Source organism: Anas acuta, chromosome 1 (assembly GCF_963932015.1).
Source record: "Anas acuta chromosome 1, bAnaAcu1.1, whole genome shotgun sequence".
In the NCBI taxonomy this organism is placed as follows: Eukaryota; Metazoa; Chordata; class Aves; order Anseriformes; family Anatidae; genus Anas; species Anas acuta.
In genome coordinates, this window is record NC_088979.1 from 202774077 (window position 1) to 202798339 (window position 24263).

The 24263-nt window shown below is 42.6% G+C and overlaps 1 protein-coding gene across 4 annotated transcripts in view; it reads left to right on the top strand.

The window, feature by feature from the left end:
* Positions 1-24263, top strand: part of EXOC4 (exocyst complex component 4) — a 365076-nt gene that overhangs the window by 30695 nt on the left and 310118 nt on the right. For 2 of the 4 annotated variants that reach the window (XM_068670114.1, XM_068670116.1), the window contains exons 4-6: positions 7281-7465; positions 9648-9772; positions 18516-18759. In XM_068670114.1, coding sequence (XP_068526215.1) covers positions 7281-7465; positions 9648-9772; positions 18516-18759 — 554 coding nt within the window. The remainder of the gene's footprint in view (positions 1-7280; positions 7466-9647; positions 9773-18515; positions 18760-24263) is intronic. The other 2 variants (XM_068670115.1, XM_068670117.1) reach the window with 1 other exon arrangement.

Sequence of the window (24263 nt, forward strand, 5' to 3'; positions counted from 1 at the left end):
AGGTCCTACAATTTAGAGAAAACAAACCTTGTAAAGAAAAAATAGCCCTCTTAACCCATTTTATGTCTATATTTATCCCTTTCTTCCCCCACTGAAGGAGCTTACAGTGAGTTAGGACTAGCTGTTTTCTTGCAACCTGAGCGTTGTATTTCATGTGTAGCTCAGAAGCCATCAATCTTCTCCCCCTTTCTTCATCAGTGGTCAGCAAATCCTTTCACCTCAAGAAGGGAATTGACCTCAGCCATATCCAAAATACTGCTGAAGGGGTTGCTTTCTCTGTTTCTTCATCTCTTATAGTTCTTACGCTTTTAGCTTGTTAATTCTTCTGAGATTTGCTTAAAGGTGAGTAAAATTGCTTGTAATTTCTTCCATCATCTTAATATCCAGTGTGTTAATCAACAGTCGCTACTGTTCATCATGAGGATTTTACAGCTGTTCATTAATTCTAACATCCTGTGTGCCTTTTCCCCTTTTCCTGAAGGGGGGAAGAGGCAGTGACAGTCAGGAACAGCTCTGATCTGTGCATTTTAACATTTTCCATGTTTGTTTGTTTGTTTGTTTATTTTCTTATCTAAAGGCTCCCTGCTTTGGGACTGTCTGGGTGCTCCTGTAATTCCAGGGACATTTTAGCTGGATGATGCTGCCTCGTCCTGATACCACACTTTCTGCTGCCCACTGACCTGTGGCAACTTGATAGCAAACAATTGCCAGTCCCTGGACTTCTTAAGTGCATTTTTTGGGTGCAGGTTTTCCATGCGTTCCGATATTTGGATGTGCCATCCTTAAGGACAGCAACTTATTAGCTTCATCCTAATTCACCTTGCTACCAAAATACGGAGCAAGTTTACGGCTGAAATACAGTTTACTTGATAAGGCTTACGTCAAGCTTCTAATTAAAAACTATAAATGCAGTTTTAGAGCAGGCTTAATCAGTTACTCATTATATGTTTCCAGCACTGGAGGTACAAAATACTCAACAAGCTCCTGCTTTCTGGATGTCAGAACCATCATCCCTGGAAAAGAGGAGTTTTGCAGGCAAAACAGCCTCAATTTGGGGAACTCTTGGTTAATTTATTGCCAGTTAACATAAACTCATGATTGCTGATCTGGATATTTGAGGTAGGGACAGAGGAAGAGGGGACAATCAAAAAAAGCCATTTAAATAAACACATTTCTTTGCTATTCTCCAGGTAAATGTTCAGTAAAGCACCTTTATTCCCTTCCATTCTCTCAACTTATTTTCTCCCTGGCGTATGCTCAGTCTGTCCCAATTATTCCAGTGAGGCAAAGGGTGGCACAGAAACCTGGTGTCACCCGTAAGGGCTTCTCTCTGAACTTTTCCCTTGTAGGTTTTTTCTTTCTGCTGCTTTGCTTCTTACTGGTTTCCTCTGCAGCACTTGTATTCTTCAGATTTTCCTCCACTGAGGATGCCTGCTCTGACGTGGGTCAGCCCCATGCCACAGATCCTCAGAGCAGTCCCTGCTTTGCCATGGAGTGCCTCCTCCAGGAATGTGTCTCCAGCTGCTAGCAGCTGCTCCAACCTATTTAAGAAACAGCAGCAGAGCCACGTGCTACCCCAAACCATAATGAACCTCTGCAAAATTCCCTGGGACACATAAGTCAGTTCCTTTAGACATGCACACTTAGGGTTAGAAAGGATCATTTCTCCATGTGCTTCTCAGTTTATTGTGTTAAATTCTTTGAACAGCGACCATCATTCTTAGGTCCTTTACCTTCTTGCCCAATGCAAAATCCCAGCAGATGAGCGTGAGTACCTTGCTGTTTCTTAGACTGTGGCAAACATCCCAGGTTAGGTCCTTATCTCATGCAAGTCAGGTGTAATTGAATTCAGCGGACTGCTTGCTTAGATCTGGCTATACACGTTTCAACTGTTTTTTAGTCGTTTTCCTTCCCTGTACCTTTTCAAAAGCAAGTTCCTTGTAAAAGCAGTAGATCAATTCTCCCTCTTTTAAATGTCAGCTTTGTCTTTATTCATCCGGCGAGGCAGGCTGCTGCTATTTGTTTGCTGTTTTATTCAGAGGGTTCAGCTTTTTCCCATTTGTCATACTGTGTTTGTGTATGATTTGACTTTTTTTTTTCTCCTTCAAATTGTGACCTACCACATTGTTTTCTTTTAACCTTTCTCAGTTGTTTGTTCTTCGTGTTTTTGCATCTGTCATTTGAACTGAGAGCAGGCTGGTGTCCCGGATGGAAAGATTTCGGGTTCCTGGTTTGTACAACCATTATTCTGCTTTGCCACCATGAAGAAGCACCTGCTTTTGAGGGCTTTCATTTCATATCTACTTATAGACTTCCAAGATTGTGGAGGTCTAGAATTAAAACAAATAAATAAATCCTCTTTTCACCCCTTTTTTTACCATACTTTCTGGAAAACTAAAATACTGCTGAGAAACCTCTTAAGGGATCATGCAGTTTTAACTGGGAGCATATTTCCTAACTTTGGTCAAAGTTACCCAGACATTTAAGAAATATCTTGCTGGTACTTAGGTTATGTGTTGTAAAATGCTAAATCAAAACCTTCCAAATTGGATGTTATGATAGGCAAATGTTTAACTACATCATCTTTTTAAGGCAATTAAACTCTGCTATAAACTGATTGTGACCTTTAAACAAGCTGCGTAATGGTTCTGGTGCCGTAGTTATTTTCTGTAAACTTACAATTTTTAGCTCATACAGATCAGAGCTCTTTTTTCAGGGTTGTTTCATCGATCCTTATTTTCTTAAGGGTCACTGTGTGTTACTGTACTTCAGAAATGAGTAGATTTTAACATCAGAGATGAATATCAGATTATCTAACCCAAATTCTATTGTAGTGCTGGCTGATTTTGTTTCTTCTTTTACCAAATACAGTAATTTTGTGTTTAGGTATGGCTGTCTATGAGAGAACCAGACTTCTTTCAGAGGTTAAAAAAAAAAAATTAGAAAAAAGTGGTGGTGGGGCTTACCTCCCATTTCTTTTGGTACCATTTGCTTGTGGCAAATCAGCTTTTCAAAGAAGAATATTGAGATATTTGTCTGTTCATTCACTTGCAGGGTGTTCTCTCTTGCTGTTGCTCCTCTCGATACCCCTAGCAGTGCCAAAAGAAAAATGTCGAGTTCTGCACCTAAAATCGTCTTTGTGCACAGGTAGTGCATAGACTACAGGCTGTGGTCTGATTTTTTTGGGTGTAATGCAAGTGGTACAAATAATTAAAGTGAACAGCTCCTATCTGTGTCTGAGGACTCCAGATAACTGTAATAAATGAGTAGAAAAATAAATCATACAACTTAAATATATGTATTTAAGCTTCCTATTCAAGAAGGAGGGAGCCAGTTGCCTTTTAAAATGTAAAAAGCTACTTTTATGTTTGGGAATGGGGCTAGCAGTATAAATGCATTCAACCCAACACTTAGATTTCTTTCTAGAGTGCACCTTTTTATTGATCTTTATAAGTAAGCAGAGGAGCAGCATCTGCACTAAAAGAGAAAAATCCAGAAATAAGAGTTTTTCACCAAAGTCAAGGTTCTCTTTAACTGGGGAAATGGCTACTAACTTGAGAAAGAGACGTGCTTCTTGTGGACCAGTTGCACTCCGACCTGCTGTGTGCAGGCTGTCTCCTGCTCACCCATCTCCTCCTCCACACCGCAGTTTGAAATGAGGAAAGGTAAAGAACAACTGGTGGAAATGATGTGCGCAAGCTGAGTGATGAGTTGGTGATATAGCAGGAAACAAAACAGTGATGTTCAGAGGTATTTTATCATATGGGTTTCTTGTATAATACACATGGTGGTGTGATACCAGCCGAGTGGGGGCATAAAACTCTGGTCTTGATTTAAGCCTTGCCAATGACAGACATGTTGGTCTGGTCCCTATTAAGATGTTCAGTTAAAACTACTGCATTTCTAGTCTTGCTGTCAGGGATGATGTGGGTCATCCTCGTGGCATTGGCTGTGCTCTCAGCTGGCACACCGTGGTGGCTTTCCAAGTCCCTTTGTAACCTCACTGCTTCTCCAGATGGCTGTCCTGTTAACGTGCCCTAGGCGTGTGCTTCACTTCCAAAGAAAGCTGATTGTAAAAGACTTCGGTTCACGTTTCCAGGTAGTCAACAGAGCTCCTGCTCTTCCTGCTCATTCAGTGCTTCCCCTTCACTTCCATCCATCTCCGTAACTCTTCATCTCCCTGCTTGTAGAGAAGAAAGCCTTTTTGGTTCAGAGCACATCAGATGCAGTTGTTTGCTGAAAACGAGTTGTGAGAAGTCATCTCTTGCAGGATAGGAGGGTGCAACAGGTTTGCCAATGTGCTGGTTTGGTTTTTTGTTTGGAACAGCTGCATTTTCACATCTGCCTGCAGTGGTTTGCAAGTTTTGGGTGTTCTTTGTAGCCACCTTTTACATCGTTTTAGTTGCATATGGTCCTGCTCTGGTAGGTTATCCAGCATACAAATTAGCAAAATGTTCTCATCTTGTGTTCTTGTATTCAGGGATATAATCTCGGGTGGTGGTCTATAGCTTGCTTTTGCCAGGATTTATATCTAAGCTACACTAAAACTACACAAGAGATTTTTTTATATAACATCTGTACGAGTTCTCACCTAAAGCAGTTGGAGATCTTGCTTTGGCTTCTATGAATTTGGATTGAGCCTGTAGATACTTTCCATATCCATACTGTTCTGAACATAAAAAAGCTTTTGTCTTGAGCTCTGTCTTGATAATTGGCAGTAAAAGGAAATGAAGTATTAGAAAAGAAACCAGCGTTTACGTGAGCCTTGCCTGGAGTGGGGCTGCAATAAGTAACGTTGAAACTTGCCTGTGTTACTTCCCAGTGAGGGTCAACCATTGGGAAAGTGGCATTTATCAGGGACCTAACTTCCAGCTTGCCTGACCCCAAATGTGGAGTGTCAAAAAGGACATGAAAACAAAAAAAAGTCCAACAGCAAACCCTGCAGAAAAACAAATCTGCTTTTTCCAGGAGAAGCAAGTTCGGTACATAACAACGCGGGGATTTGTTTAAGTGCACTAAATGATTGACTGTTCTGTTTGTTTCTCAGGAGGCATATTTGGGAGCTGCATGTTGGTTTTAATGATTAGTTTTGAGAGTAACTTCTAGTAACCGGGAAGGTAAAAATAGAGCCGAATGTTTTGAGGGGAAAGCTTTAAATTTTGCTGCGTGTGTTTTTGATGAGACTTTTACTGGATGTCTGGGAACCTTTTTAATGCCATTTTCCTCTGTGCTTTCAGTTCTTTCCTCGCTGCATTTTCATCTCAGCTTCTCAGTTTGACAAATGTTGTTCCTGATTTTGCTCCTGCTTTGGTGAAATTGCTGACAGCTTTCAGGACAGCGCTGAGTGCCTGCGACTTCCCTGAAGTGACTGGGGCTTAAAGCACCTTTAGGATTGGGAAATTTGGGATACGTTCCCACCTGCCAAAGGAAGGAGATAAAATTAGCACTTAGGTTTACTTCTACTGAAGGTTTCCAAGCTGTGTCTGCACTTTTTGTTGACCCTTCTGTCTTTGTATGTCAAGCTCTTTGGGGAGAAGTGAATTTGTTTTTTTTGCTTCATCTGTGGTAGAGGTTTGTGGCCAAATTTAAATAACTGTTCAAAAATAGATTCTGAGAAGAAAGAGGACGGGTAGTCCTTTGGGTAAAGTGATGGGAACCCTGTTCATGCTGCTGAAGTTGTAGAGTAGGTGGCCTTAGGAGGCGTCTTCTGGTCAACAGACAAATTCCTTCTCAAGGCTAGGAGTACGATGACAAAATGTGAGCTTTCAGGACGCCTTTAACAAAATCACAGCAAACTTCACCCCTGTGGGCTGCCAAAAACCTAGCGTTTGGTTATTCCATGACTTTTGCTGAGTGATGTCACATCACCTGGACATCCCCTGCAGCAGGGCAGGGCACCACTGATACCACAGGCTCTGTCCTAAGGCTGGCAGCAGAAGCACACGCTCATCATCCATGCCGAGAAGGGAATTTCATAATTAGAGACTTGGTAACATTTTTCAGGAGGAAAGAAAAAGTGCAGGTTCCTCTTAGGAACTGCTCCTAATTTCAAAAGCCTGAGTGCCCCAAAGCTATTTCAGGGTCATTCCTGACTCACAGGCAAGCAAAGTAATACTGCGTTGATGTATGTTCTTTCGGTATAGTTAATATTTACTGGTATTAAGGGACCAGACCTTAGCTTGGCTGTCTGCTTGCTGTATCTCCTTGCTTTTCATTTTTAATGTTGAGCTGACAGGTTCGCTATAAACTTAAATCCTGAAGTGCAAGCAAATGTCTTCTTTCACCAATAACAGCTTAAATTATTAGGGAATTATTCTTTTCTTTTTTAATTTAAAATCTCTGCTCTTCTCTGTGTGTCAGAGGCAATGCACACCTGAACAAGCTTTGCTAGTGCTGATATTCCTGGTTCCTTACAACATCGGCCCTGAGGTTTGGGATGCTGCAGAGGGATGTTGCATCTTTTTAAGTAACTGCAGAAGAGCTCCGTTAAATATTTAGAAGAACAAATAAACCGGGAGAGATGCAAATTGATAACGTTGCTTTAATGCACTCACTTGCCACTCCTGGTGCCTTTTGTCCGTGTTTGTTCCTAGATTACAACTGAAGAAGACCCAGGCTTCTTCTGGTGCACCCTGCCTGTCAGCTGGTCACTGCATTTTCAACTCCTTGGAGTTGAAAAGTACCTTTGAACTAGCAATAGTTTTCATTAACAGGTTGGCTATCTCTACTTAAATGGTGTAGTTAAGTGACTTGGTACTTATGTGGGCTAGAAGCTGAGGCTTCCTAAGTTTTTTTTTTTAGCCATGCCATTACTTTAGGTAAATAAAAGTTAAACCTTTTTGTCCCCATCTATAGAAATGGGAATAGTATTTTGTTGATGTTTCTGTAATGAAAAGAATAATCAAATGTCATTGTCAATGTCTTCTCTGAACGCTTTTCCGCTTGATAATCTTCTTAATTTGTTACCCTGTGCTTTGGTTTTATTTACCAAATGTAACTTTAGTAAATAAAAGTTTCCAAACCTATGGTTCAACATATTTGAAGGTTCAACATATTTGAAGAATGCTCATTAGATTTCAGTTGTTTGGTTACTGAACCCTTTTTATGTGTTGAATTTTCTTTTAGGAGGAGAAGTAAAGAAATACTACTTAAGCTTTTGCTCCTTCAGAAGAGTTTGTAGATAGAATTGTCTTGGTATTCAGACACTCCCCTAAGCAAGGGGAAAAGTCTGGAGAGGTGAACGATGTGGCCTTTAAAAGTGATGTATGTTTTCCTTCCAGGTGTCAGCGGTGGACTCCTTGGAGGGTCCCCTTCTTCAGGTGGAGGGCTTGAGCGATCTGAGGCTGGAGCTCCACAGCAAGAAGATGAACATGCACCTAGTCCTGATCGATGAGTTACACCGTCACCTTTACATCAAGTCAACTAACAGGGTGGGACAACGCAACAAGGAGAAGGGGAGAATCAGGTTGGTTTGGCATGATGCTAACTCAGGGCAAGAGGTCTGGGAGGGAAGAGGATGACCTTCTCCCTGTCACAAGCAGAAACTTTCTTGGGAAGAGCGACGTCAATTGAAACTTTCATTTTTGGAAGCAACTTTCTCGTACTTATGGCTGTGAAGAGCATAAAACCCCTAAATATTTTGATGCACTTTTGAACCTGAAAGCAGTCTGTTCTCCTTCTTTTGCTTAGTGATTCTGTTGTTTTTTTTTTTTTGCTGCTTCCTACAGAATTATGATGAGGTCAGTTCTCCAGCATTCTTTCCCTTCTCTGAGGCATATACCTTACCCACAAATGCCGTGATCGTGAGGCTCGGGTCAGGCAAAGGGAAGATCACAGGGGAGAACTGTTCATCTTTTCTAGCAAACTGCCAGGGTTTAGAAAACTTCCAGATAACCATAAGGTTACTAGCCGGAGGCACAATATTGAAGTGCCTGGGCAGTGTCTTGCCTCTGTAGCATTTCAAAGGTGTTTTAAAGATGTTGAAGTTCTGTACCTGGTTGGTGCTTCTGATCAGTGGATTGGGCTCAAGTATAGACAGGTGGCTATTTTTTTTCCTAGTTTTGTAAATTCTAACTTTGATGGCAATGGAGTTTTTGGGAGGGAAGGAAGAAAGACGCTGTCTAGAAATGAGGAAGTGTTGGGAAGTGACTTTCGTAGAGTAGGGGAGAAAATACATAGTGGTGGGGAGCAAAAGAGGAGTCAGCATATGATAAAGATGCAGAGAAGAGATAAATGAGCATTTTGTTATGAGAAAGAAAGAATAAAAACATGGTTACCAAATATAAGAGGAGAGATAGTAAGTTTCATTAAATGAATTTATGAAATAAAGGATTGTTTGAAGTTGAAGTTTCCGGGAGAGAGAGTTGTTAGCAAGTCCTCGGTCTCTTCCTTACTCATCTCGTTAATTAAAAACAGACAAAAAAGCTTTGGTGTTCCCAGACTATGCAACTACTAATTAACTGCAGTTTTGTACGACTGCTACAGGGACCCCTTATCTTTTTCGTGCTTTGTCTTTTTCCCCATTCCCTGTTATGCATCATTGATATGATATTAATATGAACACTTGGATCAAGGACTATCTTGTTGCTTCATTTTAGTGTGCTGCCATGGACTGGCTGTCAACCAGGACGCAATTATGTTGATAGTTATTTGTTGTGGTGGTTTTTAAGTGTCTCAGATCTAACAATGCTGAGCTGGAATGCACAGCTAATCCATTTAAGCATAATATTGGAGCTGTGGAGAGAGTGGAGGTGGTTCTTAGGCAGGGTAGTAAGTTTAGCCCCTGTCTTTGCAGGTTTCTGTAAGTATTCTGATCTCTTAGGGAACATAAGAAACTCGTTATAGGTGCCTTCTCTGCTTCAAATGATTTCTTGCTTTTGTTCCCCTGCCACATCCAGCTTTATGCCTTTCATTATGCATGCAGCTGAGGCAGCACGACACATTCTTGGCAAATACTCTGTGAATTTATTATGGAAATGACAAAGTCTTTCTGCTTTCAGAGGAAGAAGGTCCCTTTGGAGAGGGGTGCGTGTAGGTGTGCATGGAACAGGAATTTGAAGGGGAGGAGAAAGAGTGGAGGTTTCTAGAGGGTGCTAGGAAAGCTGGAAGGAGTAAGGAGTTGACTTGGGAAATGAGAGCATCTCTCTGCCTTATGTGGTTTTCTAGGAAGATCTTAAAAATAATTCCATGTCCAGTTATTATCATTCTAGCAGGAGTTAGTTGTGCTGGAAGTGAATTTGTTGGGAAACTGGACCAAGGTATGGCAAGCTCCAGTGGGGGTCTGCCCTGATTGCGTTGCTACCACCAGTCAGACATGTCTGCAGTGCAGTTAAAATCAAAGCAGTATCCCAAATTTTGGGATAGGTACCAAATACCAGATACCAAATTTTGTCTTAGATACAACAGTGTTCCCTCATCATTGCTTTTTGGCTTTTCCCTTGTTCAATCAAAGTATGTATGCACGCCCACTTGTATCCTTCTATGGACACGTGCTTTAATTTAGGTTTTGTAAACATCTTGTGTCAGAACTGTTATGTATATCTCTGCTGCTTTTGCTTACACAATTAAGAAATAAGTATGTTATTTGCCAAGAACTAAGACTGTAAATAACAGTAAACTGTTTGCTTTAATTCTCTCCCCTCATCCAGTTCGCTTGTGAAAGATGCCTCTTCTGTACCTCTTATGGACGTTACCAACTTGTCTACGCCTCGCAAGTTCCTTGAAACTTCCCAGTTCAGCACTCCTGGAAGCTCCAGCAGTGAGTATTTGTCAGGTGCATTCCTAAGAGGATTATTTTGTAGCTCTGTGATTCTTCAGCTGATTTTGCAAGAGTAGTAGGGATATTATCCCCTCTTGAGTGGGTGCTGGTAGGGGTCTTGAGACAAAAAGATATGAAGTGATTTGCAAAATACTAGGAAATGAGTGAGTTGTACATCTGGGAGCAGAATTTGGTCATATCTGCAGTTTCCTCTTGGCAAGTCATCCTTCCTCATCAGCTGTAATTAATTACCCTGTTTTCTCTGCCTGTCCTGATGTTGATCGTGTTCTTGGTATCCTGGGCAGAAGAGCGATTTGCAGTCAGTTGAGTTTCCATAGAGGTCATCTCTACGTTTGTTTAATGTAGGCAGGCAGGTGTACAAAGATGTCACAGAAATATTCTGCTGTGTTGGAGCCCAAAGGTCAAAGCTTTTTCTCCTCGTAGCTTTGAGTGAAAGTCTACATAGACACAAGATTAATCTGGTAGTCATCTTTGTATACCTGTTACTGCAACAGATACTAACCAAAATGCTCAGTTTTATTGGTGCTTTTGTATGGAGCTTTGAAAGTACTGCACAGATGGGGAATTAATCCTTGTGTTGTTTCAGTGGATTAATAAGTGAGGTTGTCCTTGTTTAACAAAGGAATAAAATGAAGAATGCAGAAGTGACCTAAATCTCTCCTGCCCACACCCCTTTCAGTCTTCCTCAAATGAAGAGTCTCTCTTCTCGTCTTTTAACTCTTTTGTCCTTCTTTTTGTTGTCTTGATTCTGTTGTTTCTTGACATGCTTTCCTCCTAGCTGTTGTTTGATTGTTCTTTTCTTTTGCTTGTGTTTCTTGAATAGAAACCACGTGAAAATTCTGGACAGAAACATCAGAATTGCTGCACTTTTCCTGTGTGATCAGTGAGTTCAGTTTCTTGCCAAAGATCACATGATTTGGGGAGCTGAGGAAATAAACCAGCAAAAATGAATCCTGCTCCTACCACTGTAAATGTTAACCTACTTCTGTAGTGAGTTCTTCACCTAAAATTTGAATCCTCCTAGTTTTCTTAAAAAAAAAAAAAAAAAAAAGTCTGGAGTTACAGAGCTGTTGGGAGTCTCCCGTCATGCTTTGTGACAGGGAAGAGACAGCAGGAGAGGAGCCTGTTGAGAATGGAAATCCAATCTTTCATCACCTTCCTTGGTTGTTTTTTATTGCTAATATAATAATGACCTTAAATATGCTTTGAAAACGAAGGTTTTTTTTTGTTTGTTTAGTTGTTTTTTTTACTTTTGCACCTTTGAAGACTTCCACAGCGTAGCCTGTCCTCATCTCATCTGCTTAAAGGACTTGCTATTATCCAGACCTGACTAGGAGGCTAGAAAAAAAATGAATCAAGCAGACAAAAATAAGGACAAAATAGTTAAGGATAAGAAGAGAAAGAAAGATTTTCAAAGAAAAATGCAATGAAAGGAACTCGTGGGTTGAGATAAGGACAGGGAGATTACTCAACAATTATCATGGGCAAAACAAACTTGGTATAGGGAGATTAATGTAATTTATTGCCTATCACTAGCAGACTAAACAGTGAGAAACTAAAAGCAAACCAAAAACACTTTCCTCCCTCCACTTGCTTCTATGTCCACCCCTGCAGCCCCCCGCTACCAAACCTTGCCACGTAAACCCAATACAACATCTCAGACAAGTTCTCATTTTATTTACTTTGTGCAATGCTGATGGCATTTACTATTACTTGTTTCAAGATCACCTGATAAACAGTTATTTCATGCCCTGCTTGAATTAAGGTGCCATGGAACAAGCAACAGGTAGGAATACAACAGTGGTCTCTAAGAGGTAGGTTGTTTGTGAGCATAAAATGGCATCACCTCTTTGTCTCCAAGCACCTGATAATAAAGGCCCTGTGGCATCATCCTCAGCTCCCCTGAATTGGCATAGGTCAACTGAGGATCTGCCATGAAACTTCTTGTTTGTGCAGATCTGTTCTCGCTGTTCATGCTCATATGCACCAGAAAATCTTTCACCTGGGTTCTTGTTTCACATTCTGTTATTCAGCGATGCGCTGGCCAAGTGTCCCTCAGAATGGGAGAGATGAGGGATACAATAGAAACCATTTGATCAGCTAAGTGTGCATATGGTTTCGCTTCAAGTGCACAATGTACTTATGTATATTTTTTCCGGATAATTTTATTTAGAAGTAGCCTTTTCCTGGGCTGCAGAACTATCAGATTAGAAACTTATGTGTATGCATAACAAAAGCTGTTTCTGCCTTTAGTCATTTAAGTTCTTTAGCTTTTTATTGATGAAACAAAGTGGCCATGCATATTAATGCATGTCACTATAAAGCACTGACTCATTCAGCCCATCTCGGCAAAGAAGATGCCAACATTTTGAGTCCTTTCTGCATTCTCTTCCCAAAGGAGATGTTACTTTGTGCTGTAGAATCTTTATAAGGAAATTAAAGCAGTTCCTGCTGCACTTAAAATAAACAAAACCTTCAGTGACGTTCACCTGAGGATTGTAGATACGACAGTTCACCGGTAACTTTCCCTTCATGCCAGTTCAGAGAAATAAATTCACTTTTAAATTATATTTCTCTGCTTGAACCTTCAGTATTCTGAAGAGTATTTATGACAGTTCCTGCCTTGCCAGGCTCTTCCTGGAACTGTAAAACGTGCTCACCAAGCGTGCAGAAAACCTGAGAGCTCCCTTTCCTGAAAACCTCTTGGGAACGCATCTTAGAAACGCAACAGAAGAGAACCTGAGGTGGTGACAGTGCGTGTTGCAGTTGATGGGATTTGTAAATTTTATGCTGAACAGAGCAGGTAATATTCTTCCTTGACCCAGATATCTTAGCTGCAAGAGAAGAATCTAGTTTCCAGATCCAATAGTGTATAATAGTTCCTAAAATCAAATGTAGTTACTGCTCAGGAATGCAAGTTGTTGCAGGGGAAAGCACTTGGAGACCCGTGAAGTTGGCCCAGTGAAATACCTTCAGGAACCCCACAGCTTTAAGGTCCAGTTTTAAAGGTGGCTCTAAAAATGCCATGCTGGTGTTCTCTGTTAGTAGTCACAGCTGCTGCAACTTTAAACGTGTTCAACAAATAAATAAAGGGTGTTTTTTCTCCAGTAATGTCATCTGGGGATCTGCCCCCAACAGGGTGATTTTTCTCGATCATTCCTATTGCAAGGTAAAGGATGCTAAACCTGGGCTGTCCTCTTAGCTGCTTTGCTTTTGCACTGAGGGCTTAACCAGAAGGTGGTGGGAATCCAGCAGTGAGTCTGATTCTTTCCTGCCATCATTGTAGAGCTGTGTGAAAAGCAGAGTTTGTCCTCATCGTCTTAGGGTACGTTTTTTTGTCTAGGATATTTAAGAAGTCTGTTCCCGCAGTTTAAGAATGTTTTGCAGCTGTACAATAAACCTGAAAGCCTACGAAGGAACTTTTTATGCATCTTTTTTCAAGGCCGTGCTTTTTCTCACTGATCCTCGCTAATGGTTTGTATTGTGCTGCTTGATGCATGTAATCTGCGTGCGTTTGGGGAAGGAAAGGGGAAAATCAAGAGGATTCTTGGAATTAAATGCTGTTACAATAGATTTGAGAGAGTGGCCAATGCCAAATTAAAATGTGGCTGTTTTTGGAAGACTAACGCTCTTAAAGCTGTAGATGGAACTGTGTGAATCATAGCTTTAGAAAGAGGAGATTTGCCTGGAGCTTTGACGTTATTCATCTCCGAGACCTATTTTCTTGTGGGCTTGGCAGTAAGGCAGATCAAGAAATGTCCAAAATCTTTAAGGGACCCATTTCTAAAGGAACTGTCTATTTGTTGCCCATTGTCTGTACTCATGGGTCAAAGCAAGGCTTCCGCGCCAGAAATAAGCAGATGAAGTTTCTTCAACTATCAAATTATGCCTTTGGGGCACTGTGAACTTGCATCCTTTTAGGGAAAAAGGATTGAAGACACAAAGGGTATAATCTGGAAGGACATAAATCATGGAAAATAGTACATTAAATTTTACTAGTCGCCCATAAATGCACACAGCTAATGAAATCTTCTCTAATAAGTAGCAGCAAATTTTGACCGTTCATTGGAATGAAAAACAAGACCCAAGAGTTTCCTTCAGCTGCTTTGCTTAAATGAGTTATCAACACTGGCTTTTCTGGGGATCAAACCAGCGCTATTAAAACGTCTCTCTCAGCAGATTTCTCTCTTGCGAAATGGCAGACCAGCACAAATGAGGGTATCGTCAATTGGAACAGACGTTTTTATAGGGCATCGTCAAACCGGGGAGCCGTCAGGGAAACCTCCACCTTTCTGTCTGTGGAGGTGATGAATCGATGATGTACATGATTCAGCTTTCTAGAGGTTTAAACTGGATATGGATGTTGGCTGCTGAAACATGGAGTTCTGTGCTTTCAGGTGTACAGCTCCCATGATGTAATACTTCTGAAAATGCCTCCGTGTTTCATTAGAGAGGCTGTGGCAAGGACGTTGCTCCTTCAGGTTGCTCTCAGGAGATCTTGGAGAAAAGGTGTTTGAATGTTCTGCTTCCTAAGCAGTTCTCAGAGATCATTTGGTGTCTTCTTTGAATGAAATTAACCATAAAAGCTGCGTCAAATTATTAGGCGATCCTGCAATTTGGTTGTCCGAAGAGGTCAGTTTACTTAAAAAGACCTTAAGTTGTGTGTCAAACCAGTGTGGAAAAGCCTCAGTCGAATAAGCAGGCTTCACATAATCTGACATTTGTGTTGTTTTTTGTGGGCCCATACACAGGAGTTGATAGCTGGGTCGGTATCTTATTGATTGACAATACAATGAAGCTGTGTTTAACATAAAACTGCAAATTTAAGTTCAAAGATATCAATGTAACGGAGATGAGAAAGGCAACAATCTAGACTTAGCAATGTTTATTCCTTGACATCCCATTTTATTCATTATGCCCTCAAAGAGGGTGGGGAAGGCCAGTAATGAGTGGACTACCACCGGCGTTTGCATCCAGTCCTGTTTAGCGTCTTCGTTAATGACCTGGGAGATGGGGTAGGTGTAAATTCAGTACATTTTTAGCTGATACAAGGTCCAGAGGAGCTGCTGCTGTACCCGAGGGCCGTGCTGCCATCCGGAGGGACCTCAGCAGGCTGGAGAGGTGGGCTGGCAAGGGTACCGTGGAGCTCACCAAGGAGAAGTGCCAAGTCCTGCCCCTGGGGAGGAGCAGCCCCAGCCCTAGGATGTGCTGGGGGTACCCAGGTGGGAAGCAGCACAGCAGGAAAGGACTTGGTGGGCACCGAGTTGGATGTGGGACAGCAACGTCCCCATGCTGCTAAGAGCTGGGACTGTTCAGGCTGGAGAAGAGGAGACTCTGCGGGATCTGGAAGTTGCAAAGATGAACTCTGGCTCTTGCCAGTGGTGCCCAGTGCCAGGACCAGAGGCACTGGGCACAACCTGGAGCGCAGGAGGTTCCCTTTGCCCACCAGGAGTCCCCTCCTTGGAGAGCTTCAAACCCAGCTGCGCAGCAGCTCGGGGTGGCCCTGCTGGAGCAGGTTGGGACCAGGCGTCCTCAGGGGTGCCTCCAACCCTCAACCAGTCTGTGATTCTGTGAAATCTACTTCTTGGTGTTACTGAAAAAATCCTACTGTGTTCTTCTTTGGTGTTTTCTACCTTTATTCGCTTCGTGAATAAAGCCAAGATGCCTTTAATTGCAATAAGACTTTTTTTCCTTCCCTTCTCTTTGATGAATAACAAAGGAGAAGAGGTTAACCAAAGCGAATCTAAACAGCAGCCCCGACGTCCAGAATAATTAACAAAAACAATCCTTGCAAACATCCAGAGGATAATTTAATCTTTCATGGCTGCTCTACATAAAGCAAGCGCTTGTGGCATGAACAGTGATCCTCCCCCGTAAAAGAAGGAACGGGGATTCTGCAGATGCAGTTCAGGTGGAAACAGGTGAGTGGGGAAAGCGAGGAACAGCTTCTGCCAGTCCTGGGCTTTTGTCTTGATACCAGTGAATGATAAAATTCCTCACTTTAAATGCAGATGAAGCTTTCAGTTCTGAGAGGCGATCTGTAGGGACGTCTCCCTTCACCCCTCTGCCCACGGAGGGTAGCACAGGGGGCTCACGATTTGGAAGAAGATTGGAAGAACTTCTTTGTAAATGTCAGGCTGCTTTGATGTCTCTTTCCAAGAGGTGAGGGAGCGGTTCCTGGGCCAAGGCTTTGTGGTCAAATAACCCCTTGATGGCATTAAATGGCAGAAGAGGATGTTTGAAGCAGGGAAGACGCAGGAAAAAAAAAATCTTCAGTTGCCCGGGGTTGGGATCTTGTCAGATCTTACAGATAAATGGGGCCCCGAAGCTACCCAGGATACCTGTTTAATAGGCAGAACGTGCAGGAAACACGGTCCCCTCTGTTTTATCAAAAGACCAGATCTAACAAAACTGAGATAGCAGCGTGGTGCTGCTAGGAATTGAACCATTCACTGTGCTGTTGTTTGTAGGAGATGCAAATCGAGGTCCTGGCTATCAGAGGGCGTTCTAAATTGGTTTGTGCTTTGGAAAATGGAAGAGGGTTTGTCTCCACGGACTGGCAGAGTTCTCAGCAAGATTGCTGCCTTTGGTCCCCTAAATGCTGGCCTCACGTTTGGGTATAGCACTGCTTCCTCCCTCTCTGCATCTCGTGTGACATTAGGAATAATTTACAGCCCGTTACAGAGGGGCTGCGGTGTAATGACCTCTCAGAGGCTGTTTTGGCTGTGAATGCCATACCTTGAGCTCAGAAAAACAACTTTTTCATTTCTTAGCTTTAAACAATAAGTGAAAACCTCCGTCTAGCGTTTGCAGTGTTGTTTTCCCCCCAGCTATTGTTCCAGAGAGCTCATTTCCCACGTTTGTGCCCGGCGTGCTGTGGTTTTAAAAGAACAGCAAGCGGCATTAACAAAGCGGGTGGACTGTGTCCGCAGCGCACAAAGTGCTTTGCAGCCTCGTGGGCTGGGAGGTGAGAGCCTGAGCAGAGATATTTGTGCATCCAGGTGGGACTTTCTACGTGGTGTTGCAGTTTGTGTGCATTCAAAGTGTTTCCTATATTATCATTCTTTCTTTTTTTTAATTTTTATCAGCCCATTCTGGATGTTTTTAGGTTGAAGTTGACACTATAACTCACCAAATTGCATGTTTAAATAGAATTTAATTGATAAAAACATGTGCAAGAGGGGAAGAAAGCACTGTGTGACCCCCAGGCACTCTGCCCTGATGCTGATGACCTAAAACCCGATGTCACTCTGCGTTGTGGTGCAGGATGACCCCATGGGGTCCCTTCTTACCTCCCTCTTACGTGGTGGCGCTGCTGGTGCTAGAGGCTGGAAGATGAGCGGGTGAGCAGCACGTGGCATGAGCTCGAGGTGCCGTGCTTAGAATCACATACAGCAAGGAGGTTGGTGTCAGCTGCCACTGAAATAAGCTTTATCTGCTTCTCGTGGTGCTGTTTGTGAAGAGGCACCGTATAGACTCTTTGGGACGTTGTTTTCTTGATCTCGTGCTGACTTGCAGGGTTGCTCTCTGCGCGGAGTGCCGTAGCTTTAGACGGCAACAGGGTTGTGTCCTGCTTGTTGTTCTTCATTTCTGCCATGCCATTTCAATCCTGCCGGTGGACCTTTTGATGTTTATTGAGGTTCTTGGAGAAGTTTTTGATTGAAGTGAAAAATCTGTTGAGCAGCAGAATCCACAGGAGTCATCTGTCATCCAACAGCCCTCACCAGAGCTCGGGACCAAGAAGACGAAGCAGCTGTTTGGTTTCCATTCCTATTGGATTTCCATTTCCATTCCATTTCCCTTCCATTTCCATTCCTAGGAGCTGGTACAGTGGATGGCACAGCTTCAGCCACATCCTTCAGAGCCGATTGTCCAAGTACCACCACTCCAGCTGCTAATGAGCATGGCTGAGGATCTGCCAGGATGCTGTGGTCAAGGTTCCTTGAAGACACGTACTTCTCACTGGTGTTGCGATATATTTATTAAACTCTTCACCCAGGCTTCAGCAGAGGCATCCTTTTGTTATCTGTAAATAAAGAAATGTTGATTAATGATGGTACTTAAAACAAGCGTGGTACCAATTGCCTTTCCCCTCATGTCGCTTAGCAACAGAATTTCTCCCTGTGCGATCCCTGGGCCTTCAGGAGGGCTGTATCCACCACATCCTCGCTAATCCTTCTGCTTTTTCCTGTCTAGAAGCTTCGCTAAAAGATTTGAGTAGCTTCATCAACCCTTTGACAGACGTAATAAAGCAGAACAGGATAACATCGGGCAATAATTCACCTCGGCAGGGTAAACTTTGCCGAATTCATCAGAAGTCTGTTAGGCTTGATAGTGTTTATAAGGAAAATTTCTCTCTTGTGAAGAATCTAGTGAAGGGAAACAGCTGGGTTAGAAACTTAGAGGCTTTAGCTCCTTGAAACACATTTGGGGGGTTTGTAGTGATAGAACACCTCATTTATGGGTATGTTAATTGCACCAGGCTTCCTCTGCTTCCTAACTAATATGTAAGACACTATAAGCTCTGTTTTGAAGTCTATCAAACGTACAGGCTGTTGTGTTTATAGGGAACCTTACAAGCAAAGCAAAACATCCACTGCCCTTTCCCACCTCCCCCAAAATCTGACTGTTGATGTCTCCTTGTTTATTCCTTGGTTGCTTGAAGTGTTATGCGTGGTGCTAAGTGTGGCTTTCGTTAGTTTAAATCTTGGTTTTTGCTTTTTAAATTATATTCCAGTGCGAGAAACAAGCCTTCTGGAAATTAAGGAAGATATGGATCTGGATCCCGAGGAGAACAGCACTGTCTTCATGGGCATACTCATCAAAGGGCTGGCCAAGCTGAAAAAAATCCCTGAAACGGTGAAAGCCATCCAGGATCGCCTAGAACAAGAACTCAAGCAGATTGTGAAGCGCTCCACAACCCAGGTGGCAGACAATGGTTACCAGAGAGGGGAAAATATTTCCCAGGAAAATCAGCCTAGGTAAGGATATTTTGACACTGAAATGAAATTTGGTTGCTGTAAAAAGAAGCCTGGAGAAGGGTATCATTTCTGCTTGCCATTTGAAGGAATGACAATAATGGTTTTTGCAGTAGCAGAGATCCAAAATGCTACTTTTTTGAGAAATGCATGTGTCTTGCTAAGAGGCTTGATGTGCCCTGAGCACCTGAAAGGCTTGGGAATGTAGGAAAGATATTCAGAAAGAGGAGGTATTGTTGCTCTCAGCTAAGGTGGTGGGTAAGGGAGATGCTTCCTTCTGTGCTTGGCTGTGGAAGAGAATATTGTGGCTAAACAGATGTTTGAAATGCAGATTTGAAGGCAGGAGCACAGTAGAAGCCAGCATTACTTAAGTAGTAAGAGGCATATAACGTGAAGCACTTGATTATTTTTTTAACCTTAACCTTTCGTTTTAAGCAGCTTTACAACAGATTGAATTGTAATGCTGTCTCAGATTGCTGGTATGTGTGATGCAAAGAACACTTGGTGCCAAAACAAATATTATAGTCTTGCGTTGCACTGAATCATGACTTTACACTTGGTGCTGATGCCAGAGAAATTTTTAAGTTCATACGTAACAGAACTTTGAAAGAGAAGATCCAGCTCAGTTATTTATTTCAAGTGGAGCGGAGTCTAATTAAGCTGGTGCAGGTGCAAAGCTTAGAAATCATATATGGAACTAATTATATCAGTAAATATATGGCCAAGTTTCTAATTGTTTTGCAGCCCCATTTACATTAATAGCAAAGTGTGGAAGCCAACCAAGAGCTGTGTTTTTGCTCTTCGTCAGGAGTCACTAGAACAGGACTCCGTAAGAGCTAGCTATCATTTTTAGCTGAAATCTTAATTTGTGGTATTGCACATTGCAGAGATCACTGCCCAAAGGGAAACAGTGGAGAAGATGACTGAAAACTAAAATGTGTGTCTTCATTACACGTAATATTTATAATGGAAATTGCTCCCGAGGAAAAGTTTAGCTTGGTAAAGAATTCTTCTTCAATTCCTAGCATTATCGTTGCCATGGAAACAATTATGTTGTGAAGAATTAGTAGCCTTATGGTGTTGAAGAATTAGTAGCCTTACAGTACTGATATCTTGGTGAAACCAAGTTTTTTGGGTGGATCAGAAGGCAGAATTTTTGTCTCTGATATCACGATGGAACGTAATGTATGCTTGACACTTGATTTATGAATTGGTCTTGAGAGGTGACATGGGTATTGGTTGCCCATTGAAATGGATAAAATTGGATCATATCATATTTTAATGATGTTAACCTGCCCAGAGGGCTAGTAAGGTGCAGAAAACTTTAATGGGTTTTGGCGTGTGATTAGTAGGAGTTTATGAGCCCTTAGGATGCTTATATTCCAGAGCTGGGGAAAGAGTCTTTAATTCATGTCGAGTAAGGAGATAATTAGAACAGTTTCTAAACCAAAATTGCATGAGAAGTTTACAGCAAGGAGGTAAATTCATTTATATTGAAAAGAATAAATTATAGTCTGGAAAAGTATACCACCCCTTAAATTAGCTACAATTTAAAATCAGAACTAAGCGACATTTTCCTGCTGTCAAGGAAAAAAACAAAGACATCACAACGAGGTCCTCCTGTTTCAAGAGAGCTCTGTAAGACCCCAAATTTGAGCATGATGTAGCGCCTGAAACTACTTAACTGTTCATTAGCCTGTCAGCCACGATGCTGATTTGACCTTAGGATTTGGTGAGTAAAATGCTTTTCAGTTACCTGAAAACTAGTCACACATGAATGCCTCTCTGTCTGCTAACGCTGAGCTCAGTGCCTCTGTTCTTAAAGGAACATAAAAAAAAAATCTTCCTTCTGGCAAATCAAATGACTAATGAGATGACAGAGGGGATCTGAGGGCAGGGAAGGTTGGAGACTGTGTTGAACCCTCTGGTGGACAGCCTCCCCTCACCTCGTTAGGTACTCACAGAACACGTTGGAAGCATTTCTGTGACGTTGTCTGGTGGCCCTCAAAGGTTGGCTCACGTCTTATCACTGTAAAAAGGGTGATGCTTCTCTCCACTTGGTAATCTCTGCCTCTGGTGTAATTCTTTTGGGGTAGCTACATAAAAAAGTTAGAGCCCCCTCATTGTGCAAGAGCTGAAAAAGAGATCAGGCACCGATCTTCCACCCTTTTTTTTTTTTTTTTTTTTTTACTACCTTCTGTTTGGCCACTTTTTATATTTGTACATAAAAAGCATGAATTGCCCCCAAGTTTTTAAGTTGAAGAATATATATTTTTTTATGTCTCTAAAGCAACAAGCTCCCAGGAAGGAACAATGTCTCTTAGGTACTTCCAGGTCTTGTCTTCACAGAGCCAACAGGCAGTTGAAGATCTTGGCTTAGATCTTCAGAGGTTCATTGGGTTCATCCTCTCGAAGTTCTGCAGCCCCTGTATGCCTGCCAGGAGCAAGTCTTGTCCATGCTGTTGGGTATTGGGCTTGTTAATAAGCATATGTACATTAAACATGATTTTCACCAGTGAGTTCACAGAAAAAAGGTTTGCATGGTCCTGTGACACAGCTGATGTTCAGATTTCCCAAAGCACACAATTATCACAGAGTCACAGAATTGTAGGGGTTGGAAGGGGCCTCAAAAGATCATCGGGTCCAACCCCCTTGCCAAAGCAGGTTCCCTAGAGCAGGCTGCCCAGGTAGGCATCCAGACGGGCCTTGAAAATCTCCAGAGAAGGAGACCCCACAACCTCCCTGGGCAGCCTGTCCCAGTGCTCCATCACCCTCACCGTGAAGACATTCTTTGGCATGTTGGTGAGGAACTTCATGTGATCCATTTTGTGGCCATTGCCCCTTGTCCTGTCCCCACAAACCACCGAAAAGAGGTTGGCCAAATCCCTCTGTCTCTCACACTTAATATATTTGTAAACATTGATAAGATCCCCTCTCAGTCTTCTCTTCTTAAGGCTGAACAGGCCCAGGTCTCTCAGTCTTTCCTCATAGGGAAGATGCTCCAGGCCCCATATCATCTTTGTGGCCCTCCGTTCGACTCTTTCCAGGAGATCCCTATCTTTTTTTGTACCGATTATCCTTAGTCAGTGGTTCATTAGAACATAATACCTGCATGTTTAAAAAATCAGCTCTTGGGTTGCGGAGGACAGGGCATCACAAAGGATTCCGTGCTGCCTTAGGGTGGAGTACTGCTATGTCTTAATGAATTTGTGGGTATCTCCTGAGGTAAGGAAGGCTGCTGACTTTAGATGAGTAATAATCCAGACGCGTGCCCACTTGAGGGCCAGATTTATGGGACAGGTTTTTGGGAGAGATACATTGCCTGAGCCTTACTTGTAGTAGAAAACCTGACCAAAGACAAAGAGGTTTACTGAAGATTTTCTACCTAAATCCTATTGATTGCATTCAGTGCATTTTTCCCTATATGTTTCTAAGATGCTTCTGGCCTTTTATTTAATCTCAAAGCCTTAAAATAAATATAGAAATTATACACGTGGCACTACTCTGACCAGGCAAAGGACGTTATTGCTGCAAAGACACGTGGATTGTCATTAGCAACCTCATTCAGGTGTCAGCCGTCGCTTTGCATCGATTCATTCTCCGTTAGTACCCAGACAATAGGAGTTGCTTCTGGGTGTGTGTCACTGTCTCTCAGCATATTTACCATATTTCTCAGTGAAGGGGTTACGAGATTGCTTTGACAAATTGCCCAAGCCAGGCTCCTGTCATTGTCTGTATGTGTTCTGCGTAGGTCACTTGGTGCTACAACCCTGTGTGAATAAAATCTAGGCCATATTATTTTATGCTGTTTTGTCTTGTTGGCTGTCTGACACTGCCTGGATCTGCGTCTCTTTTGGGTCACCTTCTTCCAAAAACAACCTGATGGATTACTCACAGAATCATAGAATATCCCGAGTTGGAAGGGACCCATAAGGATCATCGAGTCCAACTCCTGGCACCACACAGCTCTACCCCAAATTTTAGACCATGGGACTAAGTGCACAGTCCAAATGTTTCTTAAATTCAGACAGGCTTGGTGCTGTGACTACTTCCCTGGGGATTAGTATCCAGAGAAGGGCTACTGGTGTCTAGAGAAGGGCTATGAAGATGGTGAAGGGCCTAGAGGGGAAGACGTACGAGGAGCAGCTGAGGGCACTGGGCCTGTTCAGCCTGGAGAAGAGGAGGCTGAGGGGAGGCCTCATGGCGGCCTGCAGCTTCCTCACAAGGGGGAGTGGAGGGGAAGGTGCTGATCTCTTTTCTTTAGTGACCAATAATAAGACTTGAGGGAATGGTGTCAAGCTGTGACAGGGGAGGTTCAGGCTGGATATCAGGAAGAGGTTCTTCACTGAGAGGGTTGTCACACACTGGGACAGGCTCCCCAGGGATGTAGTCACGGCACCGACCCTGTCGGAGTTAAAGAAGCGTTTGGACTGTGCTCTCAGTCCCATGGTCTGAATTTTGGGGTTAGACCTGTGTGGTGCCAGGAGTTGGACTCGATCCTTATGGGTCCCTTCCAACTGGGGATATTCTATGATTCCGTGATTTAGAAGACTTTTAGAGAAAATAAAATAAAGGTTAGAGGTGCAGGCTAATTTGAAAACAGAAGGGGAAAAATGATTTGGGATGAGTATGGAGGATGTACCGCGGTGTTATGGAGGCCGAAGGATGTGGCTGGAGGAGCTTCATTTTTGTCAGTCTGTACCACGAGAACAGGCAGATGGGAAGACCAAATAACTCTGCTCAGAGTAATACTATCTTAGTAATGGTTTCATAAATAAGCTGATAATGTGAGATGAAGCTCACTTAGAATCAATAAAAATGAATTTGTCAAACTATCCAGCTAGTTTGGTTCTGCAAATTCATCCTTTCCTGGGTCAATAATGAGGTATGCAGAGAATTAAATTTTCATTAGCAATGGGATGTTAGTAGAGCTTAGGCTTGCGTTGCTAATTTTTCTGAGTGGCAAAGAATCCATTTGACCCCACGAGGCCACCTTCTTGGTATTTCTATCAACGCTGCATGTAGATTCCTCCATCAGGAAATTCCTCCTCTTTCCCAGTGCTTCCACCCCTGCTTTTCCTCTTCGTGTTGCTGGCTTCTAGCTGAGCAGCCACCTGCCCTGGCTGCCTCTTCATCCCCTCTCTGGTACTTGTTGTGAGAAGCTCTACAACCTTATAGGAGCTGTGGAAGCCATAGTCACCTCTCCCATGCTCCAGAATAGGTTGGAGAAGGTATTTGGATAAAAACGATGCAAGGTTTTTGCAGGCAGCCTTGTCTGTGCATTGCCCTGTCTTCTTCACTGATAACGTCTGTGATGGGACAACGGTGGTCAGGGAGGGTGGAAGTGGTATAGATCTTCCTTCTGTAGGAGCAACTTCTCTGCCTTGGGCAGGGTAGTTGTTAGGCTTTATACAAAACCTAAATGTAGGAGAATGACTTTCCTTCCACACCGAACTTTCTTGTATCACTTGTATGTCCTATACATTTGATTATCTCCTGACTGTCTT